The sequence below is a fragment of the Lagenorhynchus albirostris genome, chromosome 3, assembly GCF_949774975.1.
Source record: "Lagenorhynchus albirostris chromosome 3, mLagAlb1.1, whole genome shotgun sequence".
Taxonomy (NCBI): domain Eukaryota; kingdom Metazoa; phylum Chordata; class Mammalia; order Artiodactyla; family Delphinidae; genus Lagenorhynchus; species Lagenorhynchus albirostris.
Window position 1 is genome coordinate 108,585,461 of NC_083097.1, and position 25,236 is coordinate 108,610,696.

General features: G+C 36.3%; 1 protein-coding gene across 3 annotated transcripts in view; it reads right to left on the reverse strand.

The window, feature by feature from the left end:
- Positions 1-25,236, reverse strand: part of RAPGEF6 (Rap guanine nucleotide exchange factor 6) — a 219,340-nt gene that overhangs the window by 15,984 nt on the left and 178,120 nt on the right. For 2 of the 3 annotated variants that reach the window (XM_060143537.1, XM_060143538.1), the window contains exons 19-22: positions 24,435-24,818; positions 16,732-16,943; positions 11,274-11,397; positions 5,271-5,491 (exon numbers count right to left, since the gene is read on the reverse strand). In XM_060143537.1, coding sequence (XP_059999520.1) covers positions 5,271-5,491; positions 11,274-11,397; positions 16,732-16,943; positions 24,435-24,818 — 941 coding nt within the window. Of the gene's footprint in view, positions 1-5,270; positions 5,492-8,840; positions 8,865-11,273; positions 11,398-16,731; positions 16,944-24,434; positions 24,819-25,236 lie in introns of all 3 variants that reach the window. The other variant, XM_060143536.1, reaches the window with a different exon arrangement.

The window sequence follows — 25,236 nt, forward strand, 5'->3', positions numbered from 1 at the left end:
CTAATAGAAGAGAGTAAGAAATACGTAATTCTGCACTTTTTAAGGCAAGGTTATTACCACTGACAATAGTACACGGCTCATTAAAACCACCTATTTTTAACACAAAAAAGATTAATTTTCCTAACAAAAATTTCATGTATTATGTTGTTTCAAAAATTTTGTAGAATTAAGTTAATTTTACTCCCTAAATTAAGATAATAGACTTAATTAGCTCCAACTGCACGATCATCCTAATGGCCATCCTCTCATCTATATTATTTTTTTTTTGACAGATCCTGCCTCAGGTTCATTTCTACAAATAACACAGGATGACACCCGTCCCATGCAGACAATACCCCAGGGGTCACATCAGTCCTCCTGTCTTCATATTGGCGACAGAAGAGCCTTTGTTGGTGCCTAGGCCACCTTTGGGAGCCAGAGCCAGAGTCGCAGCTGCATCCTGTGCCCTGATTTGAGCCTTGGCCTCTGGCCAGTGGAGGCTGAGACCCTTGGTGATGTGGGAATGAGCACATTTCCCTGAGCCTGGGGTGAGTGATGTAGTCAAGTCAACTGCTGCTGCTGCCCTTCGCAATCTGGGCTTGACCTCCTTGGGCTTTATAAGAGCCTATATAGCCTTGGCAGGTACACTCATAGCCTTGGTGTTTTTGGCCAGCATCTTCCTCAGGTACTTCTTGTCGTGCCTCTTGGCAAACCTAATGTTCCTCAGGAACTTGGAGTCCGCCCCCTTCAGAGGTTCAAAGCTTTGTGATCAGGGTTTCTTGATGCCATTTCTGTGCCATGTATGGGATTTGCTCTTCATGGTGTGGTTCCTGAACTTGGCCATGTGTGCACCAAAGCCCAGAAGCACTTGGAACCCAAAGAGCTAGCATCTTCTCATTTATACTACTGAAATACTCCCCTCACTGTAACAATTCTAGCATGCCTTCAAGTCATTCTCCATACAAGAGTGCAATGACTCTTCCATCATGAAAATCTGATCACGCCATTTTCTTTCTAAAATTTATTTTACTTATTTTTGGCTACGCTGGGTCTTCATTGCTGCACGTGGGCTTTCTCTAGTTGCGGCGAGCTGGGGGGACTACTGTTCGTTGCAGTGCATGGGCTTCTCACTGCGGTGGCTTCTCTTGTTGCAGAGCATGGGCTCTAGGCACGTGGGCTTCAGTGGTTGTGGCGTGCGGGCTCAGTAGTTGTGGCTTGAGGGCTCTAGAGTACAGGCTCAGTAGTTGTGGCGCATGTGCTTAGTTGTTCCATGGCATGTGGGATCTTCCCAGACCAGGGCTCGAACCCGTGTCCCCTGCTTTGACAGGCGGATTCTTAACCACTGCGCCACCAGGGAAGCCCTATCGTGCCACTTTCCTTCTCCAAATGCCCTACACAAACTTTTAGATGACTTGCCACTGCTCTCAGGATAAAGACACAAATCCCTAAAACAAGGTCTATTAGACCCTGCATGATCCAGCTTCCCTAATAACCCACACTCTGCAGCTACTAGATTAGATCCCGTTTTATGTTCTCAAGGCATCCTGTATCCTTCCTTCACAGCACTGATAACTGTAACAATACAACTGTCTGTGAGATTAATCAATTAATGTCTCTTTCCCCCACAAGGCTATAACTAACATGATTGTAAGGACTGTTTACTTTGTTCACTACTATATCCCTGTGTGTCCAGTGATGGATAGAAAACAGAGGCTTAACAGGTAGTTTTTAAATAAGTAAGTGAAATTATTTCAACAGCTACACATAGGAATACCAGAGATATTTATAAGTAGATGGTTAGTATACTTGAAGATGAACATCAGAATTAAAAACTAAGAACTCTTGGGCTTTCCTGGTGGTGCAGTGGTTGGGAGTCTGCCTGCCAATGCAGGGGACACGGGTTCGTGCCCCGGTCCGGGAGGATCCCACATGCCGCGGAGCGGCTGGGCCCGTGAGCCATGGCCGCTGGGTCTGCGTGTCCAGGGCCTGTGCTCCGCAACGGGAGAGGCCACGGCGGTGAGAGGCCCGTGTACCACAAAAAAAACAAAACACAAAAACAAAACAAAAAACTAAGAACTCTGGCTTAAGAAACAAAAAGCTGCCTCCTCTGTATAAAATCAATGCTATAGCCCAAAGAAAAAACTTTTTCCTTCAGGTAGTATTTTTAGTAATTTTAATTCTTCAGGCAGTTATTCAGGGTGGTTTTAATGCAGGTCCAACCTCAATACTCCATGATATTTTTGTTTTAAACACCAAGATAAAAGTGTTTAACCTGTCCCAGCACAGCTACAATAGTTAGCTACTATGCTTTTATTATCAGAACCTAGAGAATATTTCGGGTGGTAAGAATATCTCAAAAAGTCAAAGCAAAGTGCTCCTAGGGGATAACAGGCAGCAGCGCATCAACTGACTGAATCCAAGATGTTACCAACTTTTGGTTAGAGCCGTGAAACATTTTCCCCCCAACACTAATCAATTCCGTATTGACATCTTATTTTAATAGTTGCCATAGTACAAAGAAAAAAATCAACAGACTACTTTGAATATAAAAAAAGAGGTCACAGGAGAGTGTCAAAACTCAAACATATATACTTATTATGAAGAACCAAATTCTATAATGTTTGGCAATCAACTATTATTTGGGTTTGGAATTTATTTAAACATTTAAAAATCAATAATGCAATAAAAATCAAAGACTCTCAAACTAAAATAAAGCAACATGAATTGAATTAAATTTTCACAAAACAGTTTAACTTTCAGTTTAAGAAAGACCCACAGGTTTTCTCATTTTAAATCAGTATTAAAATCAATGGTAGTGAGACACCATTTAGTGTTATGAAAAAAGAAGTAGGTAAGTCTAAGGTGGGTGTGAGAGGAGAAAGGTATCGCAGGTGTGTGTGAACGCGTGGTGGGGGGAGGAGAGAGAGAATGCAGAAGTTGGTATGTGGGATCTTTCTAGGAGTCAAAAAAGTTTTTTAAATTAGTTATTTGGCTGCGCCAGGTCTTAGTTGCAGCACACGGGATCTTCGTTGTCGTGTGTAGGATCTTTGTGCAGGATCTTCATTGCGGCATTAGTTGCGGCATGCATGTAGGATCTACTTCCCTAACCAGGGATCGAACCCAGGCCCCTGGCATTGGGAGCACAGAGTCTTAACCACTGGACCATCAGGGAAGTCCCTAGTCCTCAAAATTTTAACAATGAGCAAAGCATAAAAAAGGTTTCTATGCTTCTGAATATTCCAAATCATATTTAGGGAACAAAGAAAAGCAGATAGTGAAAACAAAAGATAAAATAAACAAACTTCGGGCTTCCCTGGTGGCGCAGTGGTTGAGAGTCCGCCTGCCGATGCAGGGGACGCGGGTTCATGTCCCGGTCTGGGAAGATCCCACATGCCGCGGAGCGACTGGGCCCGTGAGCCATGGCCGCTGAGCCTGCGCATCTGGAGCCTGTGCTCCGCAACGGGAGAGGCCACAACAGTGACAGGCCCGCGTACCGCAAAAAGAAAAAACAAAAAAACAAAACAAAACAAAAAAAACCCCAACCTTTTATCAGACAAAAGCAGGAATAATAAATTGCATTCAGTAACCATAAGATGATGAAGTCTATACTGCATTACTTGGGAAAAAATAATTTTGATGATCATTCAAAGCAGCGTCAGAGATATTTAATAAGTGTGTATATGGCTCTGAACTTTAAAACATGAATAAAATTTGAAGATTCTATATACTTTTTCAGTCTTTATTTTTGACATGTACCATTTTCTCATAGCAGACACTTCTTGATATCCCACCAGGTGGTAAGAAATTTTTCCAGATACTTTCCAAGCTATATACATTTAATATTTTTAACAGCCATATATCATTCTTTGTATTGATAAGGAAGCAGTGTACTTAACTATTCTCCAGTGTTTTTTCCATTGTAATACATGCTGCACAATCCCAATACTGGACACCTCACAGACTGCTGGGAGGAGGAGTAAATGGCAAGGTTTATAAAAGTGTTTAGCATGGTTGCTGGCATATAGAGAGCGCTCAGTAATTGTTAGCTTTCATTATTTTATTTCTTTCTCTTAATTTAATAGGTTTGATGTAGAAAGAATCTGAGATAAAACACAGTACCAATACTTGCTTGACTTTTACAATTAGGAAAACAAGAGATCTAAGATGAAGAGAAACTTGTTCAAATGGTAATAAATGAGACCCAAACTCTGTCTCCATCCTTTAGTAGGTGTTCTTTTCATCACAACCCATTCATTTTCCTATTGGTAAAAGTGTTCAAGATACTGTTCTTATAACAACACTTACTGAATGGCTCATTACCCTACATTTTAAAATTCACTGTGAATCTGAATTTTAAAATCAATACTTGGTTGTATTTCCATTTTATCTTTTCTACTCTATTGACATACTTTTTCGATTACTATGTAAATACTATATCATTTATCAATTTCAGGGTCAACCCATGATAATTACAATTTCCCTCTATCAATTACGAACACAGAAATAGAAAAACTGAACCTTCCCCCTCATATATGCTGTCAACATTTAATCAAGTTCTATACATCATACTGGGATTTATACTGGTGTAATATTTAATCATATATATAGATAGATAATACTCACTTATAATGGAAGTACAATCATCTTTATTTTGTTGTTATAACAAACACAATATATTTTACCATCTTTGATCTCTGCTTTTACAACTCATGATTTCCTTGACCCAGAGACACATACATTCTATTGTTTGCACTTAATTTAAAAAAAAAACAGTATTGAGAATAGGCTCTATTTTGTTCATCATATTTTCTATTTATAAATACTAGAATACGTCTAATTTTTCTTGTTTTACTTTATTTACTGATGCCTATAATACACCTATTATCTCTAACAGTATATTAATTAAATTTATTGTATTTTTTCAGTTGGTAAATGATATTATCTGTAAAATTTTAGGAAAGAGAAATTTTTCACTTATTTTACTCTTCATTTAGGGATGAAGATCAGAACATTCTCAAAGAGAAGGGCTCCTCTATAATGTTTCGCTTTTTATAAGAAGACTTCAAAATGCTTTTTAAAGAACTACATCACTCCATTTCTTGCACAGAGTAATCATCAGGAATGGATGAGAATTCAGTATCTGATTAACATGATCACATGATGCTTGAGGTATGTCAGTAAACTTTTGTGAGTGAAAGTTAATTTTCTTGGGACTTCAGGATAATACTAGAGCAACAAATTTCTATTTTGTTGTGCTGTTTAGTGTCACGTAAGTGAAAACTTATACTTACAGGTACCATATGCAGGCTCCCATTGCAATGACATCATCTGGAACTTCTCCTCATCTGTTTCTACATCCAGACTGGAAAGATACTGCTTCACTTTCCTTGCCATTTGGGCATCTTCATACAGCTTCTTAGCATTAAGCAGAGAGCTACGGCGTGCCTTTTTTTTGTGAGCACCTCCCTGAACATCCAGCATGTTTGAATTTGTGCTGCCTTGACTCAGTGACCTGTAAGAAGATGGAGATCACAATAAGGGGCTGTAAAGATGAGAATTAAGTATGGCAGATTGAAAATTAAAAGAATTCTGTTCTGTTAATGCAACTGCATGCTGATGCAAATGAGTTAAAAGATGAAGAGCATTAATGCAAAGTAATATGGCACATATGGCAATGTTCTGAGTTTTCAGATTCAGCAAAGTTCAGAATTCAAAAGAATAAGTTAACAATTCCCCCCAAAGCAACAAATTCCATCAGACCTGTGTTTGGTGCCTTTGCAACCCATGGCACAACTGTGACAAGTATAAGCATTCCTTTGGCCCTATGGCCATCCACACTCTGAAGATATGGCAAGAGCCTAGTTCAGGACAAGTCCACCCTGAGCCAGATCTCTGCACCAGGATTCTTCAGCAGGGGAGTTTCTAGAGCAGCTTTGCTTGTACATGCTGCTTTGGACATGCTATCGCCATCACCATTCTTGTATATAGCTGGCCCACTCCGAGCATGCTAACCGATTTTACCAGTAACCAGATTTTGACCAAAATTCAAATAGAACAACCAGTAAGAAAAATAACACCATTTATACTCAATTCAATATAGTCAGAGATCAAAAATGCAATAAAAAGCTATTCAATGCTTCTACTCACATATGAAATGGTTGGGCAATATGTGGCTTCTGGACTGGGGATATGGGATCTTTCTTTTGCAATGCCTCTAAATGTGATGAAACTACAAGCTGGGTAGGAATAACTACAATTGAAACAAGCTATAGCTTCACATCCAACTGTACTCTTTTTGGCAGACTTCTTTCTATAATAACCACATCTAGAACCACTGGAAAACAGGAACTGCAATGCTATTTTTCCTTTGTAACAAGGATAGCAAACACAAGGTTCTAGACAATTTTTATTTTAAAAGCAGTTGCCAATTCTAAAATAATAAGGATATCTATGGGTCTTCTAAGTTAGCCTCCCAATTACCCAAAGATATTCTAAATACACATACCACAACCATAAAACAATTTGTTTTTTTCCGTGCTCACATACCCCATTTAAAACAGACAACTAAAATCCTAATGTTTTCATTATAAATTAAGTGAAATAAAGTTGTAAAAAATGTTACTTTTCTTTTGTAATTTTAAGATCTTTAAAAGAGTGTGTCTTACATTTGATGGCAACTTTCAATTGCTACTGGTCAGGCAGAAACTGTGATGTGGTTGTTGCTACTTACATATGCAGAAACTCCTAAACTTTCAGAGTGGTTTGGAAAAAATCCAATGGCATTAGTGAATTACTCCCTTAACCTCCAGGAATCAAATGATTATAAGGATGTAGTGAATCTAACAAGTTCAACAACATTCCCAAAGCAGGTGTCAAAAGGGAGTTAGCCCTAAATATCTGCAAAGCCAACCTAAGAGCCCAGCACCAGCAGCTTTTTGTTCTTTTATGGCTTGTTTTAAGAAGTGTGGCATTACCAACATATTTGATGGCACAAAAGGCAATACTGTGTGAGGAAAAAAAAACCCCAGAAACTAATAACTCTAAAAGTGATTCAGAAAATTCATATTCTAAATACGAAGAAGTTTAAGAAAGACCTAAACCAATTTATATTTTATATTTTCCTTTTTATGAATGCAAAAAGGTGTTATGTGATAAAAACACATACCTATGTTTATATAAGAGCTCTTTTAACAAGTATAAAGTTAAAAAATTCTCAGTGTTAACAAGGTACTGCAGTAACTTTTCTTCGTGGTACATAAAACAACAGTGGTCCCAACAACTGATGATGCCTCAGATTCAAAGAAATGTAGTAAAATCAAGTCCCAATATTTAGGAGCAAATTTGAATACAAGTATTTAATAATTTTATGTAAGCTGATATAAAAAAGTGTCCAGAAATTCAAGATACATACAAAATTTTAATAAGTGAAAATCTCATGATAAATGACAATGTCTTCTAAGCTACTTTCAAAATGCTTTGATGTAAAAACAAAAATATCTAGTGCCTGCAAACATCATACAAATCAACCCTAAAGCTAAATAAACAGTGAATGTGTTACATAAGTCATTCAAACACCCCAAAATCCCCACTAAGATATACTGTTCAAGTATTCTTCTTCATAACAGTAACGTTAGGAATCAATTTCTATCTTCAATGAGAAGAACCAGAAAAGACAAAGACATAAATGTAAAGTATAGAAGAAAACACAGAAGAAACACAGAGAAGGAAGAAAGCAGAAGGAAATTCAAGTTCACCAAGCTTCAACAGAAAACAGAAGACCACAAATAAGACAAGACTCAAAGTAAGTGGCTCACAAAAAATCCTTCTTATATGTAATATAAAAGCATCTAACTTAATGATTCACTATAATCTTAAAAGAGCAAAATTCTTCTTTTTTGCTCATCTACAAAACCCATCTTTTTCTTCAACTAAAATCCCCTCATCCACAAAACCCATCTTTTTCTTCAACTAAAAATGAAAGGATCAGATAGATGATTTATAAGATCCCAAACATTCTATGATTTCTACGTGGATACTTAGCTATCTATTACAGATCTGTAAGCAGAGATCTGAACCTACTTGACAACAAAAGGTGTTGTTAGGTCTGATTCTATTTCAGTTTTAAGAGAGATAAGGGAGTCTTTAATTAAAAGTGGTAGGAATTTAAAACTCAATGCTGTATGTCTCATGGTATTAGTGGATCTGAACAATTAAAATCATCCTCTATTTCAATTATTTACAAACTCAATATTACAGTATAGTTTGGATGAAGGCTGCACCCTTTTGGAAAACTGATAGAAAAATGTAATCTTTATAAACAACCCTTTTACCCATTTTAATACACTTAAACATTTATTTTTATAAAATATGGCAGGTGAATAAAAGAAAATAGTGTGGACTCTGGAATCAGACTACCACCATTAATGAATCAGAATCCACCATTAGTGAGCTCTAGGAATTTGGACAACTCTATCTTCCCCATCTGTACCATGGGAATAACATTATCTATTTCACAGAGTGGCTGGAGAATTAAATAATTCATATAAAGTGCACAGAGAAGTATATGGCACATAGGAAGCACACAATAAATATATGCTATCGTCATCATTATCTAACTGACCCTGCTAAATAAAATCTAAAAGGGACTTATGGGACGTCAACAATGGAAAAGTAAAGGGAAAAAAAGCTAGTTCTAACACTATTTTAACCTTGTTAGCAAAAGGCATTTATTTGTCAGGAATGTAGGTTGACAGGGTTAATAGAACACATGCTATTTTACGTGCGTGCATTAATGAAAAGGATGCAGTATATGTTAACAGTTGCACAACCTTCATTCCAGTTGCATTCGTCTCTACACTTACCCCAGACTCCGCCACCTCTTCTTCCTGTAAGCAAGAGCCACAAACATTGAAGCATGTGTTTGAATAGGAAAGCACAGAAAAAAGACAACAGTCGTGAGTCAGAGAAACTATGGAGACAGAACAGAAAAATTTTACTAGAAAAAAAAGGTAGCTTAACAGTAAAATGACTTTAATGGAATACAAGGGGGTAAAATGAATTATGATACGTACTGAAGGCCAAAAAACTCCACACTATTTAAAAGTATGCTTTTAGACCAATTATAATATATTTTTTAGACCAATTATATTTTTAATACCTAATTCATTTAGAGGCTTATGTTAATAAGAAGCTTAAGGGAAAACATTTACTAACTATGAATTTTGAATTCAAAGTTTTCAGGGAAACCTTAAATTAAGGAATATGATCTTTTGAACTTTTTTTTAAAAAAGGATTTTTGAGACATACATTTAAGCGAGGATGAAATTACAAGAAACAAAAATTTATAATTTCATTTTTAAGTGCAGAAATTCTCTTACAATGTGCATTAACAAGAAATTTTGACCAGCAAATTCAACTTAAAATGTAAGTATAAATATATCATCAAAATCTTTATGATCCTGTATCTCCTTACACTACAATCAAGATTCTTTTTAAAATTTTTATTCTCATTTACTTTTTTGCCCCTTCCCCCCAATCCTGACTGGTCTCATTATATCTCTGGCTTGTATCCAATAAGCTCCAGCTCTGGCCAGCCCAAAATTCTGTTTTTCAGTAAGTACACTGACTACTGTTAAAATAAAAGGGGTACTTTGTCTACACAAGATATTATACACCACCAAACTGGACAATTACTTGCTTAAAGAAAGCTAGTACATTTCAGTACTAGCTGACAAATACAACTGATTCAGGAAAACTTCAGTCTAATCTAATTATGTTTTATTTTTTCCTATACTGCATTCTACTCTAGCCTAGGCCATTCCCAAGGAAACAGCCAAGTTCACTGATTTCATCCTCAGTTTCTTCCTCCTTTGCTCATTTCTGAAGCATTGTACTTAAAATATTATCAACTGGTCTGGCAGGCTCACAAAGTCATTATCATCTTGAGGAACGAGGGTGCTAAAATACATGAGTAGACGGATGTCTGTGTAAGACAACAGGGTGTGGTGGGGCCACTGTACAGGGACATATAACAAAAACAAAAACTTAAAAACAAAGAAACAAATCCTCCAGGTCTGCTTTGGTCCCTGGTTCTTACTGTTTTCTGCTTCTACACTGCTGAGCAATGACACCCCTCATTACATGTAGTGATTCTCAGGGACAGAAGTGGGATGGATTGGGAAGAGGAGATATGATATACCCCTTCCTCCATACTTTGAGAATTTCTACACTAGAGCAACAATCAGGTCAACTACTTATAAAAACAAAGACTCCTGAACGGTGATTTAGACAAAACAGAACAAAAATAAAAAAACCAATCCTGACACACATTGATTCTGTTTGGTTACAAAAACTCCATCTCTAACTTTTAAAAAACCAAGTATTTTTGTTTCCTTAGTAGGCTATATTTCTTTCAAACCACAAGAATTCTGTCTGCCTGGGTAAACATTTCATTTTTAAAGCTCTTAGGTACTGAACCTATACACAAAGGCCCAGAAGAAAATCAGACCAAAAATGAAAACCCTAATAACTTTTTACCCTAAAAATTACAGAAATTACTGGGAACAGCTTGACAACATACTTTATGTTTTATATAATTTGAGGAGACATTTGTTATTACATTAAAAATGAATTTTAAAAAGCATTCTTAGAAGATCAGGTTAATATTGAATGCAATTTTTATTTTTATTTCATTTTTATTAGAGATGGAGCATTCTTAAATTGGCACTTTCTAAACTGCGTTAAAGAATTTCCATACAAATAAACAGCAGTACCATGACTTGAAACCAAGGAATATATTTTAAAAGAATAAAGTAGAACTTAGGCAGAAATAGAACTTTAAAAATATTCAATAAAAAGACATATTCAGTAAAAATAGAAGACTAATACTTCATACATTTTGTTAGAAACCAGATGAAAGCATCTGTCCTGTGTGATAACTTCAGTAAAGATCAGCAACTTACTTAAACATTTAAGTTAGATGACATTTTAATTAACAATAACAATACAGATCTATGTACTCAAAAAAGTAATAGAGAACTAGGGTTCAAATCTCAGCAATTTATGTAATCCTGGACACATTACCTAACTGCTCTGAGCTTCAGTTTCTTCATATGTAAAAGGCAGGCCAATACTACTACCAACCTTTAAAGGTTATAGTGACAAACCATTACTTGAGAGGAACATCTGTAAAGCACTTGGTACACTGCGTAACAAATGGCAGATGGTCAATAAATGAAAAATATTATATCATGCTCAGTGCCACTCTGTAACACTTACACACTTCAATGACATACCTCTGTCGGAACATCATAGCTGGGTCCATGTTAGCAGAAGTCATTCGAACAACTTGACGAATTTCCTTGGCAATCATTCTGAGCTTCTCAAAATTTACTAAACCATCTACTTTGGAATCATTTCCTATAGAATAAAAGTAACTTTTTTTAACTTCCAAAATTAAAATATCTATATAAAAGTAGCAGAAGTCAAGTTATTGTTGGAGGCACAAATCAGAACCTTCTTTATCAAACTGTCACTTTTGTTTTCAAGAACTGATAAACCCATAGATGGTTTAATCCTGCTCCCAGGGAATGAGCTAATGAGAGAAATTCTATTCCTATGGAAGTAATGATTATGATTATTGGAAAGTGAGAAACTGTGCATAGCTTCTAAAAGCCATTTCATTATGCTGTAGGCACACCTAGTAAAAAATACAGCTCCTCAAATCTAATTCTCCAGATGCTCAGCCCACTCTTAGGCAAGTACGTGCATCTGTTTTTTTGGGCAGCAGAGTAGAGCACTTGAAAACTTAGGTTTTAGCCAGAGGTCACAAACAGTGACCTTTGGCTTAACTAATCTAGTAAGGTTTCTATGGTTTACGGTACTTAAATAAATTGTAAAATGAGTTGTCAACACTTAAGAAGTGGAAGACATCCCAAGAAAACAAGAATTTCTGACTTCTCTCGAAGAAAAAAAGTGGGGTGGGTAGGTGGGGGATTAAATAATAAATATTGATAGGTCTGTCTTCCAAGTGGTAATAATTAGTTAAAATTAAGAGGTGGCTGGCTCGTAGGGGTAGACATCTTCTAGTCTGCCATGCATCCTCTCTTCCCCAGGATTTGAATTTACAATCATGACTTTAATCATTAAACACAAATTTGCTTGTTTGTAAGTTCCATGGTTTTTGTTTCTGTTTCACTAAGTAGTTCTCTAAGGAAAAAAACTCATACACCTCTCAAAATGGTCTACTTTTCTTTGACGAGAACAGGAATGAGACCAGACTTAGCCCATATGTTGGCTTACCCAGTTCAAACCACAAGGCAAAAAATTATATGTTCAAAGGGCAATCTAACTGTCTTTTTATCACACCTGTCTTTAACAGTTGGTCTGACCCTATTTATTTTCCACATAGCCCCTGAGGTGTCTGTGGAATTCCAAGTCCCTGAAGCCAAGTTTCAGAACCACGTGGGTCTGGAACACATGGTGGCTCCCTTTTTGTAGTAAATGGCACCTATCTATTGGACATATAAATTGTTCAGGGTCTCAACATGAGTTGAAAACAAAATGATAACCCAAAATACTTTCAAGTCACATAAACATGTTTTGAGGGAGCATGTCAGAAAAATATACTTGAAGCCTATAATGATATTTTCTTATGAAAAAGGAGTGATAATGAAAGTGGGGGCAGAACAACTAGTTAATTGGCACAACACATCTGCTAAGAACAGTTAGAAAAGTTGGACAAAAATAGAAAAAAAATGTTTTAAGTCATCAAAAAACTATCAAGGCTGTGAAGATCTGAAGCAATAATGAAGATCTGTGGCAAGTTTAGCATCTCCCAGTGCTTGACCCAGCATCTGCTGATTTCAGAAAAGGGGATGATGAGCTGAAAAACTGAGTAGTGCCACCATGACCTTTGAAGTTAGAGAAGAACAACTTAAGTCTAGATAAATCTTCAATGTTTTGGGTTGGGATTCTGAAGGCCTATAATATATCCTCAGACTAAAGATAAACTAAATGCAGACTGGGATAAAAGTTCAGTGTTAAATTATCTCAAAATATGAAAAGGGTTTAAGGTGATTTTTGGATTGCTAGCACCCCTAGCTGCCTGGCAGAAGCAAGCTTTAATTCTCTCTGGAGGAATGTAATATTGTCTGAAACCCTAGATTATTTCTGTAATTTCTTTATACACAACATCCATTTGGTCAAAAATAACCAGGTACATCAGGAGAAAATTCAACATGATTGAAATGCAAGGAAAAAAAAAAAAAACAGAAAAACTCATAAAGGATCTAGATTATGGAGTTATTGGAGACAAACACAATAGTAACTGGTAAATATGTGCAAGGTTATAAAAAACAACACTGAGAACTCTGGCAGAGAACATGAAGATAAAAATGAATTTAAATTGTAAAACTGGAAAAAAAACCCCCAATAACTGAAATAAGGAATTTGCTGCTGAATTTAACAGTAAATTAGTACACAGTTGAAGAAATAATTTAAAAATTGGACATTAAGCTGGGAGAAAATTCCAGAATGAATAAAAATATCCAGGTCAGAGAAAACCAAATGCTGCACCTAGTCACATCATAGCAAAACTAGAGAAAAACAGAGATAGAGAGAAGAGAAAATTATAAAGCAGCTACGAGAAAAAGGGTAGACTGTTGTCAAAGGAACAACAAATAAGACTGACACTTGATTTCTCAACAATAACAATGGAAGCCAGGAGACAGTTTTGTTATATCAAGATGTTGAAGGGTAAGTGCCAACCAAAGTTATGCCTTAAGAATGAATATTAATTAAAGACATTTTTCAAATAAACAAAAAGTAAGAGATTTCATCACCAGTAGACTTGCACATAAGGGAATAATAATCAGTGTTCTACAGGAGAAAAAAACCCCAACCATATGAAAACTTTGAAATGCAGGAAAAGTAACAATATCATCATGCAGGTAAAGCTAAATAAATACTGACTTTACTAAACAACAATAGTATAGTGTGGCATTTAAAGGCATGGAAACAACTGTATATGTCGGGAGGTGAGCAAATGGGAATTTAAGTGGTCTAACTTCTTGCACTGCCTGACACACAGAAAAGTACTAATAAATAGTATGTGAATTAATATCAACAAGTATAAATATATTGGGTTGGCCAAAAAGTTCCTTTGGTTTTTAAGTAAAAAAGACATTTTTCATTTTCACCAAGAACTTTATTGAACAACGTATTCATCTTTTTGTTCCACTACCTTCTGCCATTTTCCAGGTAACTTCATAATTCTATCTTCCCAAAATTTTTTATCTTTTTGAGCAAAGAACTGTTCCAGGTGCCTTTTACAGTCTTCCAGGAAATGGAAATTTTTTCCATTAGGAGAATTTTGTAAAGACCGAAATAAATGGAAATCCGAAAGTGCAATCTCTGGTGAATATGGCGGATGAATCAGAACTTCCCAGCCAAGCTGTAACAGTTCTTGCTTGGTCATAAAAGAAACATGCGGTCTTCCGTTATCCTGATAGAAGATTATGCATTTTCTGTTGACTAATTCTGAACGCTTTAGGTCGAGTGCCGCTTTCAGTTGGTCTAATTGGGAGCAGTACTTGTTGGAATTAATCATTGGGTTTTCTGGAAGGAGTTCATAATAGAAGACTCATTCCCTTCCAATCCCACCATATACACAACATCCATCACCTTCTTTGGATGAAGACCGGCCTTTGGTGTGGTTGGTGGTTGTTCATTTCGCTTGCCCCACGATCTCTTCTGTTCCACATTATTGTGCAGTATCCACTTTTCATCACCAGTCAAAATTTGTTTTAAAAATGAAACGTTTTCATTACTTTTAAGTATAGAATCACATGCAGAAATATGGTCAAGAAGGTTTTTTTCGCTTAACTTATGTGGAACCCAAACATCAAAGCAATTAACATACCAAGCTGGTGCAAATGATTTTCAATGCTTGATCTGGGTATTTTGAGTATGTTGGCTATCTCCAGTGTGGTATAATGTTGATTGTTCTCAATTAATATTTCAATTTGATTGCTATCAACTTCAACTTGTCTACCCGACCGTGGAGCAATGTCCAGCAAGAAATCTCCAGCACGAAACTTCGCAAACCACTTTTGACACGTTCGAGCAGCCACAGCACCTTCTCCATACACCGCACAAATCCTTTTGTGCATTTCAGTTTCATTTTTACGTTTCTTTAAATAATAAAGTATAATATGCCAAAAATGTTGCTTTTTTCTTCCATCTTCAATATTAAAATGGCTACACAAAAATCCACCAATTTTGATAAGTTTTTTAAAAATGCACGCTGACATGACAGCTGTCATGATACAATCTAACAAAATTGTTTCAAATGAAGTGAAAGACAACTAAGAGCTACTAGAAAAAACCGAACAAACTTTTTGGCCAACCCAATATAATGTCTAGTGTAACACTAGAAAATGAGTAAAACTGTGTATAGTCAGCAAGTTAATGGAGGACAAATACCATTCACAAAAATCAATTAAGGGGATTGCAGATAAACCACATGGCAAAAGGTTAATTTGGTTTTTAAAACTAAGAACTTGCTGTTCATCAAAAGACATCCTTAAGAGAGTCAAAAGGCAAGTCATACTATATACAGGACTTACACAAAATTCTTAAAAAGTATATTAGAAAAACAGAACATTATAAAAAATAAGCAGGACACTGAACTGATAATTGTCAAAAGAGGACGAATAAATATACAAAAGTGTGTTCAGCCTCATTAGTAATCAGAGAAATGCAAATTAAACCACATCAAGATACAATTACACACCTACTGGAATGGATAAAAGTAAAAAGAATCAATTTACCAGGTGTTGGTGAGAATGAGGAACAACAAGAATGCTAAAAACACTGCCAGTGTTCCACTTTAGTAGATTAACCTCAAACTGCTTTCCAAAGTTGATTATATGAATATCAGGACCCATAAATTTCACTGTGAATTATACTGAACAAAAATGCACGTGCACTACGAGATATGTGAAAGAATATTCATAGCAGCATTATTCGTATACAGTGGAAACTATCAAATGCTCATCAATGGATTGGATGAATCCACTGTATTGCATTTATGTAATGGAATGAATGCTAAATAGTTTTGAAAATGAAGTACAGTTACACTCAAAAACATGGAAGAATCTCATCTCACAAGTCTAATGCTGACCAAAATAATCCAGAAACCAAACCAAAACTAAAAAAATAAACATACTCTGTGATTATATAAAGTTCAAGAATAGGTGAAACTAAACCACAGTATTAGAAGTCAAGACCCTAGTTATCTTTGGGGAAGATGAAGGTGGTAACCAGGAAAGGGCATGAGTGGGGGTGCTGGGAGGTAGGCAATATTTTATTTCTTTGACTGGATGTTGGGTGCATGGGTGTTTGCTTTGTCATAATTCATTGAGTTGTTCACTTGTTCTGGGTACTTTTCTGTATGTGTTTAGTAATTAAAAAATTAAGTTGGAAGGATAAATATTACTAAACAAAACAATAAATAAGATCAAAAAGTCTGATCTTGGTTGTAAGTCAACTTTAAGTTTGAATGCATTGGGTAAACACCTACATTTGTTCTTGTCAATAATGTGGGTTTTGGTTCCTAAGATTTGCTGCATTTAACTGGGTAAAGCTTTAGTGACTTTTAATCAATAGACTGGAAAATACATTAAACACATCACAATTATGGAGAATTAGCTGAAGCTAAATATGCTCATTTTTCAAATTACTTTTAAATACCTTCATGTAGAAATGTCATATCTTTCTTGACAACGGGGAAGAGTGGAATAATTGGAGGCTGCATGCTTTGACTACTAAGAATATTTCTATATTTTGCCATGTTTCTAGATGGATCAAAAAGGTCTTGTAGATCTTGGAGGTGTTTCTCATACTTGCTTGGTAACTTTTCCCAAGTACCTCTGAGTCGTGCTACAGATGCCAGGTTCAAGCCACTGCCGAAGATGAGAATAAAAACATTAGAAAGGGACTTGTGGGAGAGAAAGGACTCAGGTCAGGAAAGTGTATAAACCAATCTTTTCTAATAAAGGTAAAATAAGCAGGGACAAATTTCAATGTGTTGAAATAAACAGGAGAACCATGAAAAAATAAATAAATAAAAGGGACTCCTTGATCTTAAGGAAAACTTCCTTCAAAGGAACTACATTACTTGCCTATGGTTGTATACCAACAGCCTTTATTTTGTAGTCTGCATGTAAATCACAAATATAGTAACTCCATAAAATAGGCATTTAACTTAAAAATAAACTTCAAGTATCACAATGTTTTTTTATTTGCTCAGAAATAACTTTATGGACAAATTACCTATTTGAAAGTGGTATAAGTGATGACAAGCGTTATATAAGAAGCAAGGCAAGTTCTGGGGCTGAAAACCTTCTTTCCTTGAGATTTTGGCCACTCATGTCCCTGATTCCAATACTTCCATATCCCTAGATTCTAATCCTGTTGTCCCTCAGGCCTTCATATATTCAATGTCTCCTCTCTATAGGATTTTAAACAAACTTAGATGGTCCTAACTTTAAAAATAATGCATGCCAATTAGGCTACAACTCCTCCTCCCTATCCCTTACCTCTATACTACCAACTCATAGGTATGCTGCTGAATGAATAGTGCAATTTTCTTACCAGTTAATCCCTCTTTTGTTCTCAGCCACCTGACTTTTACCAATACTATGGTATTTAAAATGTTCTCTTGATTTCTGATTTTAAAGTGTGGAGTTAAGGTATCTTTGTTCCCTCTGCTTCTCAGAAATCATCCCAAACAACTACAAGGATGAATAACAGGAATGCAAATTTCATCTCCACCAAAACTAAGAGATATCTGTAACTCCTAAACACATTAGAAAGGCTGTCAAAAAATAGTCAAGGTCAACTTTGAGTAGGCAAAATGCTGAAAAAGAATGCCTGCAGCTGAAGATGTCAATGAAAGCTGGTAAAGCACAGCTCTCTGAAGCAGGTAACTCACCCAGAAGGCAAACCAGGAATCCCGTATTTGGAACACCACAACAGAGTCCATAGGCTGACTGAATTAGGAGGGGGTTGGACTCTGTTCTTTACCAGAGAGTGTCAGGGAAAGTAAGATTAACACAGTACACACAGTGATATAACATCTTGGCAAGAAGGAATTTAACAGTGACACAAGAAAGAAGGGAGAAACTGAGTTGTAAACAGCCATAAAACTGCCAATTTTCATTTGCTGGAGAGAAGTAAAGGGTAAAACAATTCACATACAAGCTCTATTTCTGCTAGCCTGGGATACTGCCCTGGCTTTTCTCCCACGTGAATCTCCTGCAGATAGATGGTATAGGAAAACTCATGTCATTCAAAAAGAAGGAATGAATGCCAGAGCTATAACATGCTGCTACAAGAAAAAACAAAGACTTAAAGATCATAAAGCAGGAAAATGTTCCAACAATACAATAAAAACTGGGACTAATGACTCTAGCCATGATTTCAAATGAACTAATAAAGTAAACAAAGAGTAATGCAGTGATATAGGAGTTTAGGGAAAAAATATATAAGTTGATAAAAAAGTTAAGTAAAGTTTAGAAAAGAATGGAAGAAAAAAATGCAACCAACAGAGAAATGAAGGCAACACTGGAACCTACATAAAGAAAAAAAAGACACTGCTAAAACCTTAGGCAAGTGACTTAAAGGATTAACAAAAGCAATCAATGGAAATGGACAGAGCTGAAAAGAACAAGAGAGAAAATAATGGATATGGAAGACAAAGGAGATCTAAAATATATATAATTGGTATCCTTGAAGAAGGAAACGAAAATAATGGAACTGAAAAAATATTCAAAAGTACAATTTGAGAAAACTATTCAGAAACAAAAGAACTGAATCTATAGAATAGATACCACAGTTCCAGAGAACTTGATACAAAACTAAATGAGATGTGGAAACATCCATGTAAAGGTAAATGACTTCAGAGATAAGGAAATAATAAAGAGAGTAAACACAGAAACTTGAACAGCTATATAAAATGCTAGTTGTAGAGCCATTATCTATGAGGTTCCCAAGAAATTACATGTTAGACAAGAATTTTAAAGGCAGATAAACTGACACTGTAGTTCAAAGCCAACAGAAAAAACACTCTGAATATGCTCAGGATATATAATTCCCATAAGCCCTTGTGCAAGAAATGACTAGAAAACAAACTTCAACCAGGAGATGACTGGAGAGAGTGATGTCAGCATTATACTGTCATAAGACGACCCTCATTTTACCCCCTGCCCCAACAACGAAAATTCAGCATCTATCCATGAACAGTAAGTAGTGCCTCTGTGGGAGTTGTGAGACCCAGAATCACAGACCAAGGGACCTGAGAGGAGCCTCACCCACTGGTATACTGGGTAACAAGCAGGTAGATTTGGGTACTGGCTGTGGAACCTACAGGAGACTATGAAATGGTTCTGGCCCCTCTTAGCTGTGGTCTGGGAACACATGGAGAACACTGACTTGGGTGGTCAGCTACAGATAAGAGAGCCTTTGTGAAGTCCAGGTTTCCAGAGAAGTTCAAGCACTCTGCTGGAATATAACAGAACAGAAAAAAAGAGTGCAGATGCACTGGAATAGAAATAGCTTGACTTTGCTGGCATCAAGGAAAGCATAGCTTAAGCCTAAACTAGACGGCCTATGATTTCTCCCACAGGGGAAAGGGAGAGCCAGTGAGTGAATGCTTGGCTGCCCTAGCAGTGTAGGATGCTGCCAAAGACACTCATTCTGTCTTGTAGCATCCAGAGCACTAAAGTGGGAGTTCCATGACTGGGGGGAGGGAACAGATCAGAAGAGCAGCATATAAGATTCCAAGAGGTATTAAAGGGATGCGGTTCCTGCTAAATGCTTCTGGATTCCAACAGGAAGCCCATCCAGGAGCCACAGGGAAAACCTCACTTGTAAAACCCCCAACGTACCCAAGAGCACCTGCAGCTCAACATGCACAAACCCACACCTCCCCCCACTCTGCTACTGGCTCCCTGTGCAAGGTCCCAAGAGAAAGCTCTGGTAGAGAGGAAACACACACAGGAAACAGGCCAAGAAGAAACCACAAACCTGAGCTGTAGCACTACCTTTAGGAAAACAAAAGAGACTATCAGCAGCTGACACAGTACATCCTAGGATACAGAGAAGACATACAAGCTTCAGAATTCTGCCACAAGAGGGAAAAGAAGCATGGAGCAGATGTATCCACACAATGCCTGAGAAAGCCTCAGAATCTAGCAATATATCAAGAATGATGAAAGGTTTTTTATCCTGAAGGCAACACATAAAACTCAGAGAAGGTGAATGCTATTTCAAATGCAAAAAGAGCAAGTATCATGAAAATTGAAGGAAACACAACATCACCAGAAGTTCACAGTAATCTTCCAGTAATCAAACCCAAAGACATGGCGATCTATAATTTACCTAACAAAGAATTCAAAACAGGTGTTCTAAGAAAACTCAATCAGCTATAAGAAAACAAAGACAATTCAACGAAATCAGGAAAACAATATATGATCCAAATGAGAAATTTAACAAAGATATAGACATCACAAGAAAGAACCAAATGAATATTCTGGAGCTGAAGAATTCAGTGAATGAAATGAAAAAATGCACTAGAGAGCATCAACATCCAGTAGACCAAAGGGAAGGAAAAATCAATGAGATAGAGGACAGGAACTTTGAAATAACTCAGTCTGAGGAGAAAAAAGAATGAAGAAAGTTGGGAAACCATCAAAAAAAAAAAACCCCAATATACAAACCACTGGAGTTCCAGAGGGTGAAGTGAGGGAAAAGGAGGCAAAAAGACTATTTAAAGAAGTATGGCTGAGAACTTCCCAAACCTGGCAAGAGATCTAGACATCCAAGCTCACGAAGCTAATTGGTCACCCCATTATTTCAATCTAAAACAACTTTCTCCAAGACACATTATAATAAAGGCAGCAAGAAAAAAAAAGATTGTAACTTACAAAGGAAACCCCATTAGGCTATCAGCAGATTTCTTAGCAGACACCTTACAGGCCAGGAGAGAGTGGTCTAACAGTCAAGAGTACTCTATCTGGCAAAGTTATCCTAGAGAAATGGAGGACTTTCCCAGAAAAACAAGAGCTGAGAAATTCACCATCACTAGATGTGCCTTATAAGAAATGCTAAAAGAACTTCTTCAAATGAAATGAAATGATGCTAACTAGTAACATGAAAACATATAAAAATATACAACACTCTGATAAAGGTAAGTATACAGTTAAATTTTAAAAACTCTCAACACTGAAATATGATGGCATGTTAACTAGAGTATAAAGGTTAAAGGACAAGAGTGTCAAAAATAACTCTAGCTACTATAATTTGTGAATGAATACACAATATAAAAAGGCAAATTGTGACATTAAAAACATAAAAGAGGGGGTAGGGTTTTGTATGTGACTGAAATTTTATCAGTGTCAAATAGACTGTTAATAAGATGCTTTGTGTAAGTCTCATGGTAACCACAAAGCAAAAGCCTATAGTGGACTCACAAAAGATGAAAAGGGAATCAGAGCATACCACCATGGAAAAGCACCAATTCACAAAGGAACACAGCAACAGAGTCAAAAAGTTAACAAGGGAATTATAAAACGTCCAGAAAACAATTAGATGGCAGTGGTGAAGTCCTTACATTTCAATAATTACTCTAAAGGTAAATGGACTGAATTTTCCAATCCAATGGCACAGTTACTGGTGGATAAAAAAAACCAAGATCCCACTATATACTGACTACTCAACTCAGCCTAAAGGATACAGACAGGCTCAAAGTGAATGGATGGAAAAAGATATTCCATGCAAGTGGAAACCAAAAGAGAATAGAGTTATTTATGTCAGACAAAATAGACTTTAAGTCAAAAATGGTAATAAGAGACAAAGAAGGTCATTATATAATGATAAAGGGGTCAACTCAGCAAGAAGACATAAGAATTGTAAATATGTATGCACCCAACAGCACAGCACCTAAGTATATTAAGCAAACACCAACAGATCTGAAGGGAGAAAAAAACAATACAGTAACAGCAGGGGACTTCAATATCCCACTTTTAGCAATGGATCAATCACCCAGACAAAAAAATCAACAAGGAAATGTTGGACCTGAACCATACTTTAGATCAATGTACCTAACAGATATATACAGGACATTCCATCCAACATCAGCAGAATACACATGCATGCACAGAACATCTTCCAGGATAGGTCATGTAAGCCACAAAACAAGTCTTAGCAAATTTAAGAAGACCCAAATCATACCAAGTATCTTTTCTGACCAGAGTGTGTGAAACAGCAAGAGGAAAAATGGAAAATCTACAAATATATGGAAATTAAGCAACACACCCCTGAACAATCAATGGGTCAAAGAAACCAAAGGGGAAATTAAAAAATGCCTCTAAACAAAGGAAAATGGATATACAACGTTCCAAAATTTGGTGGATGCTTCAAAAGCAGTTCCAAGACAGAAGTTTATAATGATAAATAATTATATTAAGAAAGACCTCAAGTAAATTACATAACATATGTAACCAGAACTAGAAAAAGAAGAAACTAAGCCTTCTGGGAAATAACAAAAATCCAAGTGGAAATAAATAAGAGACCAGAAAAACAACAGAGAAGATCAATGAAACTAAGAACAGGTTTTCTGAAATAATAAACAAAACTGACAAACCTTTGGCTAGACTTAAAAAAAGAGAAATAAATAAAATATGCTATTTAATTCCAGCCATAAGTGACTGATTTGCCTGTGTCATCTCTGCTGAAAAGTCAATATATCCTTTATATTCTGTAATGTATTTTAATATAAAATGTAAGAATACAAAGCAATTAACTTTACATGAACTATCGAAAATATATATAATAAAATGTTCTTCATAACAAAACAAACCTCCTAACCAAAGCAAAGCCTCTTAATCAAATCTCGCCTTTCTTATGCCCATCTTGGGGCTGCTGTCCACCACCCTCGCTCAAATCATTCTGTTTCCTTGGCTTTAATGACACTATCAAAATTGTGCTCTCCTACTGTTTCTTATATTGATCCTCTATTTCTTTGGCTGGACTCTCTTCTTTACCTCCACCCTGAGGATGGTCTCTAAGGTATGGTTTTTAGCTCTTTACCATTTTCTTTGGACACAGAGATCTCTTCTGGTGTCAATCAATTTTTTTTTTTAATGGAATACTCTGAAACTGAGCCTATAACTCTCAGATTCTTTACTCCATGCTTCCTATACAAATACTTTCAATTTCTAGCCTTCTAAGTGTTTATCAATGGCATCTCTGTTCTCTTGTTTTAGACCCAGCTGTTAAAAACTGTGAGGTAGGTGGTGTAATTCCTGAATTTCACAGATGAGAAACCGGTCTTCAGTTTCCCGTTGACACGTTAGAGGCCAGATTCAAATACAGGTGCAGTTGATTCTAAAGGTCACTCTATTAATCTCTATTCAATACTTCCTCCACAGTGCCTAGTTCAATTGCATCCACTGGTAAATTTCATAAAGGAGTTTTCTATTACTATGACAGATTTATGATTAAAAAGTTCCTTAAAGATTCTAATTTTATCTCATGTGAGTATTAGGAATAAATCATAATTAATTTTTTGGAGGGTGTGCATAGATGGGATTAGTTAAGGTAGCTATTATGCTGCCATATACAAGCACATGGCCTTATAAACAGACCAAACTACCACTACCCTCCACCATTAAAATCAGACTTGCTTTAAGAGGAATCCCTCTGTTGGTCAGCATTGTGCTGGATGAGGGTCAGAAAATAAATTACCTAGACCTAGATTCTCATAATAAGTGAAGAGAAGGAAGAAGGTTCCCAGGACCTCATGTAACCATCCACACTTCCTGGGCTTATAAACTTTGAAGGATTTTTACAATTCTTATGGCCCAGCTTTTGTCTGAGTGGTAACACATTCACTGATACCTTGTATAGTCTGTGGGAAACAGGAAGAGGTCACCAAATGGCTGCTGCTGTTATTACTGTTGCTGCTGTTGTCACTTCAAAATAGCAATTTTAAGTTAGTGCATTAATACCATTAATTTTTAGTGCATTAATTTTTCAGTGTCAAATCATGGTGAGGCAGGCACTGCCTGTTGCACAGAAGTCTGATGATAAAGACAGCTATTGGGCATACATCCAAGAGGGTATAATACCCCAAAGGGGGAGAAAGGAAGAAAATTGGGAAGGCAATCACCTATACTTACCAAAAAAATGTTTAAGTGACTGAAAGATGGAAGAAACAAAAAGAGAAAAAAACCAGTCTCACCAGAATGGAAAATATATTAAATCTAACAATATTTATATAAACACATATTAATTGAACTTTTCTTCTCCCAGCCATTTAATACCTAAGAAGAAAATCAGCTTCATGTCCAGTATCATGACAAAACCATAAAGAAATATTTGTACAAATTTACCTTATTATTGCAAACATGGAATTGAAGTTCTTACATTCTCGACAATGAAGTGCAATTTTAATAAAATGTTTAATAATCTTCATTCGTTTGAGCTGATTTGATTCAGTTAAAATCTCTGAGGCCACCCAGAATGTCTCTTGGTTTACAATATCTTCAAATTCTTTCAAGTGAGTATTTCCTGTTTTTGAATCTAACTTAAAAAGGTCATCAATATATTCAGTAGGCTCAATATTACGAAATAAATCAAAGTCCCTCATTGACAGCTGAGTGGCCACCTCAATAGTACTGAGCTGCAGCATGGATAGTTGGCTTTCCTTAATTAGTTCTTGAGCATCTTCATCTGAACAGAGGGTTTCTGTTTCCATGTTATTTTTTAAATAATATCTAAAAGGAAAAAAATTGTTTTTATAAGTGATTTCACATTTATAAGGACACTTTCCCTCTATCACTGTTGTCAAAATATCATTATACTGTTAATAACTTTTTGCCAGCAATGTCAGCAGAATATTGATTTAAAGACAGAGGGACTTCCCTGGTGGCACAGTGGTTACGGCTCCGTGCTCCCAATGCAGGGGGCATGGGTTCGATCCCTGGTCAGGGAACTAGATCCCACATGCCATAACTAAGGAGGCCACCTCCTGCAACTAAGACCCAGTGCAACTAAATAATAAATAAATATTTTAAAACAAGATAAAATGGAAAATTAATATTTTAAATAAGAAGACTTTGAAGAAGTTTCCCTCTTATTCCACCATTTAACATCTATTATTTTAAAGTATAAAAATAATGTTGGGGCTTCCCT